The sequence below is a fragment of the Phragmites australis genome, chromosome 12, assembly GCF_958298935.1.
Source record: "Phragmites australis chromosome 12, lpPhrAust1.1, whole genome shotgun sequence".
Lineage (NCBI taxonomy): Eukaryota > Viridiplantae > Streptophyta > Magnoliopsida > Poales > Poaceae > Phragmites > Phragmites australis.
In genome coordinates, this window is record NC_084932.1 from 1567897 (window position 1) to 1576688 (window position 8792).

General features: G+C 44.2%; 1 protein-coding gene across 2 annotated transcripts; it reads right to left on the reverse strand.

The window, feature by feature from the left end:
- Window positions 1-360: 360 nt before the first annotated feature.
- LOC133887024 (uncharacterized) lies at window positions 361-4140 on the reverse strand. 2 transcript variants are annotated; one of them, XM_062326931.1, is made up of 5 exons: window positions 3992-4140; window positions 3782-3889; window positions 3439-3678; window positions 3162-3343; window positions 361-1159 (listed from the first exon to the last, which is right to left on the reverse strand). In XM_062326931.1, exons 1-5 carry the CDS (start codon window positions 4086-4088, stop codon window positions 524-526), a joined length of 1263 nt encoding a protein of 420 aa, XP_062182915.1. In that variant the 5' UTR covers window positions 4089-4140; the 3' UTR covers window positions 361-523. The 2 variants fall into 2 exon arrangements, with proteins under 2 accessions (XP_062182915.1, XP_062182914.1); XM_062326930.1 differs by having other exon boundaries at window positions 3986-4140.
- Window positions 4141-8792: the final 4652 nt, after the last annotated feature.

An 8792-nucleotide genomic window follows, 5' to 3' on the forward strand; every position in this document is an offset into this window, starting at 1 on the left:
AGCTATCTGCAAAACTTATTCAAATAGAACAGAACTAGCTATACAAAATTCTTCTATAAGGGGAAAGAATCGGCGGCCTTGAAAAAAGAAATCTCGAGAGCAACACAATGGAATGATCAGCAGCTACGTCAAATTGGGAGACTAATTCTGGGATCAAAGCCAAGCAGGACATACGGCTACGATCAAGATAAGCAACATATCTCTAAAATTTGCAGCAGCTAAACGATTGTTTTAGTTCTATGAGAATTTGCCCAACCATAACAGGAAAAAAATCATGAGCAGTGCAGTGTATGAACCAAGCAAGCCACGAGGGGCATGATGCATTGAATCAAAGGGAAATAATTAGAACTCAAAATATAATGCCGAGCAGCATCGAATATTATATAGGTTTGTAGCTGATTAACATATCTGAACCACACACGACATCTAGCTTACAAAAGGAAATTCAATCACAACCTGATTACAAGAATACAATAATAAGTAACTTTCAGTCTGCTGTTTTTATAATCTGAAACGTGAGGGCTTATTTCAGCAATCCAGGCCTGGGCATTTTCCACTTATTTCTACACCTTCTTTTCCAGTCAAGGTATCTTGATGTTATGGGTGGTAGGTTCTTTGGAGCAAGAAACACCCTCACATGAAACTGATTCATGGTTGATTCATCAGGAGAGCTAGATACTCCAACAGTTTCATCCTGAAAAGTCCAATCCTGAAAAGTCCACTCGAAAAGTGAATTCTCTAATTCCAAGCGAACACCCAATTTTTCCTCTGCCTTTACCGCAACAACATGCTGGATTAGTTCACCCTTCTTAACGCCTTTGCCCTTGAAAAGGATAATCTCATCATCAAAACAACTGCTGAAAGCAATGAATCTCAAATGATGAGGATTATCAACAAGCGCTGCGACCTGTATAGTTGCCTCAACACTCTGTGCAAGAAACATACAGTCCATGTCCAACATGCAATGGTCACTGTGAATCCGTCCTGTTAACTTCTCATCCAAAGAGGAGCGTAAGTTAATCTCAACGTACACAGAAAGTAACTGTTCATCACTTGATCTGTCCCCTTCCTTTTTCACCCAAAGATCAACATCCAATAATGCACGATCCAGTACATACATTCCTCGGCAGGGGCTACAAAGAGGTAAGGCAAAGGAATCCTACAATATAACAACATGTCAGAACTCATGAGCTTAACCCATATTCAAACATACAAGTGTATAACAACAGAACAAACACAACAGGACATGCATGTTCATGAGTAAATGAAATAGAGTGATACTTTATCAATAAGATGGCCAGCTTTGCATGTTCTTCTGCGTACATTCACATAATTTTTTGGGGTTATTTCATAGCATGTTAGTGTGATCACAGAATTCACAACAACAAATGTAACTGCATCGCCCTTTGAGAGATGATGATAATAAGGTTCACTGCTAAATGTACTGCAATGACAGTCAAGATCCAGTGATTGTTCTGTCAACCAGAAGCAGTATTAAATTGAAGCAGCATGCAAAATTATTCTGAGATGCTAAACAAGAATGAACCATACAAAGTTTGTGGACTAAATACATTTAACCGTACATAACTTCCAGTGTCATCCAAAGAAACAAAAAAAGTAAAACTAATTGGCATATACTAATACTTCAGACCATCATGTTCAGCGGACATTTAAAACATGTTTGGTTGAGGCCACATATTGCCACGGTTTCCTTGCCAAAGTGTGGTGACCAAGTCTAGCGCCATAACTTAGGCAAAGTCGAGCAAGAATATGTGGATCAAGGTACTTAGAAAGTGCAAGCCCAACTGTTCGTGAGCCAAACAGCGTCCTAAAAGAGTCACCAACCTTAATGTGGCACCGAACATACCCTAACTTCGCTATCACCAACCTTAGGTAAGTGTCGCATGCCAGTATGCCACACATTTTGTGCCAACGGAATTCAGAGTGCATTTGGTTCACACCTTACCTTAGGCATGCCACAGTTCTTAGGCTACTCCCAATGTGAGGTTTTATATTTGTGTTTCCAAGAGTGCCATATAAGCAAGAGTGCATTTAGTTGATGGTCGAAATAGTCCCCTACAGTGCATTGTTTCATTTTGTTGTTTCATAGGCAATACATGCAAGAGAGTAACTATGCTGGCAAGAGTACCCATGTAGTTTTATCTAGATGAAACCTCGACGATCTATTTAATGAGAATGAAACTCGCATTGGGAGTAGCCTTAAGCATGCGTTTGGTTCATTGCCATAATTGTGGCTAGCCACACTTTGTTAGCGCCATAACCCATGTGTCATACACTCAGGGCCTGTTTGGATGTTATGGCATTTATAAACCACGGTTTTCATTATCACATCTAAAATATACTACAGTTTGTCAATACCACAGTTATTTTGCATTTTTGAGAAAAACCAAGGTGTGTTTGGATGTTCTAGTATGTAGTGCGGTAAATCTTTGGAGAGATAACCGAGTTATTGAATTTTATGTTATGTTTAAATCATCCTTTCGGAATTCCAGGAGAAGTTACCAAATATATTTCAATTTTTTCCTTGTAATTTTATCTGCGCACATAGCAATTTATAATTTTCTAATTTCAAACTAAATAACTTGGATTCAAAATTTGGAATCAAGTTTCCAAATCAAACAGCATGTGTCCAAAATTTCATTGACTATTAGCTCCACAGAAAAGAAATGAAAGGATCAGTGCACGCATGTGCATATAGCATAAAGCATAAAGCATAAAGCATGCACATTTCTGATCATACGGCCTGGTTGAAACATGGGGGACATGACGTGATGTACATGCGAGCAAGCAGTAAGTTGAGCTCAGTTTTGGAAAAGAAAAAAAGAGGTGTGTAGCGCATTTTTTGGGAAATACTCTAGAAATACTATGGTATTGGCCATACCTTGGTTTACAAACTACAGTGTTTGCTGCATCCAAAAACCTCTATGGTATTTTTTGGGAAACCATGGTATCCACTAAAAACTACAAAAAATACTTTGTATCGAAACAGGGCCTCAGGTTTTTTCATAGACTCAGTTTAAATTTCGTTAGGTTAGGCTTTCAATAATCTAAATGCTATTGCATGCCTAAGCTGATGTGCAGCAAGGTCAGGCTTTGAACAAAACATCCCCTAAGGTTAACAAAAAGGAAGCAAGCATTACCTGCTGAATCATGATAGGATCGTCTCGCGTGCGGTTAAGGACATAATTCCTCAGCGGCTCCAAGTCATCTCGAATAGCGAATGTTCCATAAACACTAATGGGACAGGATTCAGAGCGTAACAACCTCAGAGACAAGACCTGTAGCATATCATTTGGTTCGCAAAATCCAAGGGTTCGTGCAGCTGCAAATACGGACAGGAAACATTCATTGCTAAACATACATAGATAACACAGCAGGTTACTGAATCCTGGATAGTGGGAACCGATTCACACTTACTCTCAGAGGTATCATTGGTCATGTATTCACGGTGATAGCAGTATCCCCTCTCAATGCATGAATATGTTGTCTCAGGGAGTACTTTCAAAGGCCTTGGAGGAAGAGGAGGAAGAGGAGAATTCTCATCTTCATTGCTCAGAAACTCGTTATATAATTCCGAGCGTTGCCCACACAAATTGATGTATCCCTTTATCCACTTGCGCCTTATTTTCTCTTCTTCTTCCTTCGTGAAGCTTTGCCCTGCAGAATTCAACGTAGCAATGACGATCAACCTTTCCAGGTACTCCTATGAAGCTGTAATCGAATTTGTGCTGCGGAAAAAAAACAGTATATTTATTATTACCTGGGCAAGTTGTCTCCAAGTCACACAGATCGTCATCCTCGTCGCTGTCGGCGCCCAAGTCGTCGTAGGTAATCTCCGGCGGCAAGTAGTCGTCGGCATCGTCGGAAACTGGGCAGTCGATCCCTTCAATTAGCGCAACGCGCTAGCTAGGTGGTGCGGAGCAAAAAAAAAGGCAATCAGGAGAAGCATGGTACATCCACGAACCTTTACCCACGGGATCGCAGTGTTCAGGGCCACGGGGGAAGGCGGACGGCGGATCGAGGCAATCGCTAATGGGGCACCTGAGTAGCGCCACCGGTGATGCCATCGCCCACGCTAAGTTTCGTCCGCGGCGTCGAGGAGACGGGATTCTGTTCTGAGCGGGGTTCGGGAAAGAGTTTTTTTATATTTATATTTTTTATAACTAATATTTAAATAAATAGACTCATTATGATAAGGTTTGTATAAATACATGTCTACTGCTGCAGCTCTTTCAGAGGGTGGTAAGGATTCTACAACGGCAGCTGTCGGTGTATTCGGAACCAGGGGTCCCTAAGTCCCGAGATCAGGTCGTCCATCCGCCACATGTCACCACCCTGCAAGGTAAGAAGAAGCTAAGTCCCGGGAGAAGGTGCTCGGGGCCGCCGCCTCTGGTCCCCGAGCACCCCAGTTCCCCGATGATCCGCAGAGTCCAAATATCGAGAAAGAAATGCTCGGGAGAGAGTGCTCGGGGCTGCACGTGGCAGCCCCCAAAGACTCGGTTCCCCGAAGGTCTCACCCAAGTGCTCGGGAGAGAGTGCTCGGGGCTGCACGTGGCAGCCCCCGAAGACTCGGTTCCCCGAAGGTCTCACCCACGTGCTCGGGAGAGAGTGCTCGGGGCTGCACGTGGCAGCCCCCGAGGACTCGGTTCCCCGAAGGTCTCACCCAAGTGCTCGGGAGAGAGTGCTCGGGGCTGCACGTGGCAGCCCCCGAGGACTCGGTTCCCCGAAGGTCCCACCGAAGTGCTCGGGAGAGAGTGCTCGGGGCTGCACGTGGCAGCCCCCGAGGACTCGGTTCCCCGAAGGTCCCACCGAAGTGCTCGGGAGAGAGTGCTCGGGGCTGCACGTGGCAGCCCCCGAGGACTCGGTTCCCCGAAGGTCTCACCGAAGTCCTCGGGAGAGAGTGCTCGGGGCTGCGCGTGGCGGCCCCCGAGGACCCGGTTCCCCGAAGGTTCGCGCAAGATCATTCGACGACCCGAAGGGTCCCATCGTCGGGGTGTCAGCCAGTCAAAGGCCCACTGCCACATTTAATAGGCACGCGCGGCCTGACATCCTGACATCCTGACATTCTCAGCTGCCCACGCCCCAGTGTCAGACCCTGCCATGCCCTGGCAGGGGGGCGTGGGTCCATTAAATGCACGGGTCCCGTCCCATTTCATCCGAGTGCCTCGGGATAACGTTGCCAGAATCGAAGCGCTCCGCCCGCCACCATGCCCTGGCAGAAAGACAAGATAGGGTGGGCGCACCGGGCACCTCTGAGGCTGCCCGGTGGGCCCCCTTTATGGCGCCCGAGGGCTTCCACAGTGGCGGGTGGTCGGATGCGCGCCGTATTTCTCCACCGCCCCTGTCACTTCGCCAAGACGAAATGATTACGCCTTTCTCCGTGGCACCTTGGCATTCGCATCCCCTCTTTCCCATTCAGGATATGTCGAGGTCAGCGCGCCTATAAAAGGAAAGGATGGAGAACACGTAAAAGGTGTGTGAAGAAGAGGACGCAGACGCTCAAACCAGCTCAAGCCAAGCTAGAACATGAGAGCCTCAAGCTCTCAGTAAGTGGCTCTCTCTTGTAACCAGATACATTCTTGAAGAATTCCCTTCAAGGGCAGATATAACACTCACACAGGAGTAGGGTGTTACGCCCCCGTGCGGCCCGAACCTGTCTAAACCCCGGTGCACCCATCTTTCTCGCACTAGGACGATCATCTCCCACCAGCCACTGCATTTATTTCCGTTTCCCGCTTATTTCCCAAAACAAGCTCGTTCAGGATCATCCCCCCGGCCGAATCTCTAAAAGGGGGTCTCTCGGGATCCCTGCGACAGGAGTTCACCCTCCGACAGTAGCGTTACCCCTTACCGCCCTCTCAGAGGACGGATAGGGACTACCCTGCGCCCACGGTCGTACCGCCCCTTATCGCGCTCTTAGGGGCGGTTAGCCTTCGACCTCCACCTCCTCCACCAGTATAAAAAGACTAAAAATTATTCAACATAGCCATTTAAATCTAGAAAAAAAGAAAGAGAGAGGGAGGAGAGGACAGTTCGTCTAGTCTGAGAGGGCGGTTTGTCTAGTCTCGTCTATAGGGCGTTGAACTTTCTTTGCTGGTTTTGACTATACAATTTCTTGAAAAGATTCATCAAGTCTTTATTTTTAAATTGTCTGTAAAAGTTTGCACCTATATACCTCATGCAACACTGCTCTTCAAGTCAGGCCACTTTGTTCTTACACACCGTCGAACATTACCGTATTGCATATCTAGCAAAACCTACAACATCCCTGCATGTCTATCATGAATCAAACATACAATAGGCCGGTCCAGAACAATAGCATATTTTAACCGCTCAAGGAACCAATACCAGCTCTCTCCGTTCTCATTCTCCACGAAGGCAAACCCCAGTAGCATGATTTATTTGTTCCCGTCTACCTCAATTGTAGACAATATCTGTCATTTGTACTTCTCAGTGAGGAACGTCCCACCCAAGCAAATGATGGGTCGATAGTGCCTAAATGCTTTGATGGTTGCCACAAATGCAAAGAAAGCACATTGCAATACTCGCTTCCCGCTATACTTCACATTAGTCGAAGGGTAATGCTTGATGTCAAAGTAATTTTTAAGGTTTCTCGCACATATTGTGGCTAGTTGATGTGGTAGGTTATCATATGAATCTTCGTATGTCTCAAACCTCATCTCAATAGCTTTCTATTTTGCTCTCCATGTCTTGGCTAGTTTATTGTATACTGTAATCTTTCCTTAATAGTATGGATTATTGATTGTAGGTCATACTTTAGGTTGTCCACAATCTCTCTGTACATGATATTAACAACAAAAGCAGATGACAGGTTCTGGTGGGAGAACTCTATTTCCTCAATGTGACAATTATGCTCTCTAACTATTAAGCACTCCCAGTAGTCAACCCACTTCCCCCTGAACGCGTGCACCTGCCACGGACAACAAGGCACCAATCACTTGACGTCGTACTCACTTTTGCTCAATTTCACAACCTTGAACTACCTCCGAAAAGATAGCGACCAGAATTTCACTGTATCAATAACAGCCTCCTTATTATGGTATATAGCACCATGGGACATCTCGTTCTCATGATATTTTCAAGATGTCTTATGACCCTCACTCACCACTAGCTTTGAAAATTCCTGATTCCTCTACTCTGGAGGAACAGGAGCATTTCTATTCTCGTTGGATGAATCCTCATTGGCAATGGCTTCCTCCAGCTCTTAATCCTTCATCTCCATCTCTTCAATTATGCTAGAGATGTGCTCCCCCTCATCGGCTACACCCCTCGATTGCATCCCACGCACATCTACAACATATTGTTCATCCCCCACAGTTACCGGATCTGCTTCATCCACCACTAGCTGACTTATTCCTGCTACTGCTTCCGCAAAGTTTATCTATGTTGGATCCTTCTGATACGTCTCAGCTAGTAGCACAAGAGGGAGATCACGTTCACAAGATATATATCTGCGCACTGTCTCCAAGTAGATGTCACATTAATCGGGATGAGCTCCCCAAAATACTCCTGAGTAGCACAGCTTAGCACAACTCTTAGCTTAAGCTCATGTTGCTGGGGATCCAGTTGAAAATGACATATCAGCCACTTGCACACGCCCACTATGATCCTCTCATTAGCTCTACTAAGTCCCTTGATGACATGCTGAAATTCAGAGAGATCTACACTATTAGGACCATAACTAATTTGATCTTCACCATAATATATCTGAAAATATAATTCATTGGACACCCCTTAAAACATCCAAGAATATATCTAATGTTAATATTGGAAAACTATACTTCTGATTATCGAAACTCTAACAAAATTACTGACACCGATGATCACGTAACAATACGTTTATTTAATATTGCTCTAAGCAAACTAACCAATTTAAACTAATTAACCATCCATCTATTTAATAAAGTTTCTAATTACCTATACTTATTATTTACATCATTATTCTGTAAATCTAGATAATCGAAACTACCATACTCTAAATACTACACTCTAAATACTACTATACTTCTAATGGCTATCCTACCATGTTGAAATTGATCTTTACAATATACTACAAAAGACAACATATCTTACCTTTCTAAACTCTAGATCTCATATAAAATAACTACTGTTATGTCATTAAACCCTAGATCTATTGGTACTTTAATTACTAATAAAAATATAAGTCTAAAAAATTTACCAGAAACCGAGATCCAAAATCCACAGATCAAAAACAATAGAGCTTACCAAGTTCTTCCGCCACTACTTTCATTGAACCAATCTCAATAATATCAACAGTAGTGGTACTTGCCTTATCAACATTAGAATTTGAATTTTGAGTACTCACGTTGGCCCGATATATTTTCTTCATATCCTTAGCATGTTGAACATCACTAGACCGATTTATATGCCTCAATCCGTAATAAATAGGATATGATATTCTATCAAATACCGGCCTCTGTGGTGCTATCCACATTGGATGAAAATGAGCAAAGTGCATAGGAGGAGGCGACATCCACATACCATTATAGCCTCATATTGGACAAGGAGGAAAGGGCATTGAAGGGAGCTTCCAAGGCAATGGCAGCGACAGACCAAGTGGCGGATAAACGTTAGTAGCATGACCTCCTCCCGATTGGCGATAACCATGCACTTCCTGCCTTGGAGGTGATCTTGATCACTTAAACCCGCTTGGCCGACTCATTTGTGTTTAGACAGCCTTGTCTTTCTCATATTTGGACAAGAGTTGTTTGAAAGTGGGCTTGAGTTTC

Excerpts from the sequence above, each read along its gene's own strand:
- LOC133887024 (XM_062326930.1), bottom strand. The coding sequence starts at position 4,088 with ATGGCATCACCGGTGGCGCTACTCAGGTGCCCCATTAGCGATTGCCTC. Across the intron at positions 3,890-3,985 it reads CTGCGATCCCGTGGGTAAAG|TTTCCGACGATGCCGACGAC; the intron begins GTTCGTGGATGT and ends TCGACTGCCCAG. Across the intron at positions 1,160-3,161 it reads ATCCTATCATGATTCAGCAG|GATTCCTTTGCCTTACCTCT; the intron begins GTAATGCTTGCT and ends GTTATATTGTAG.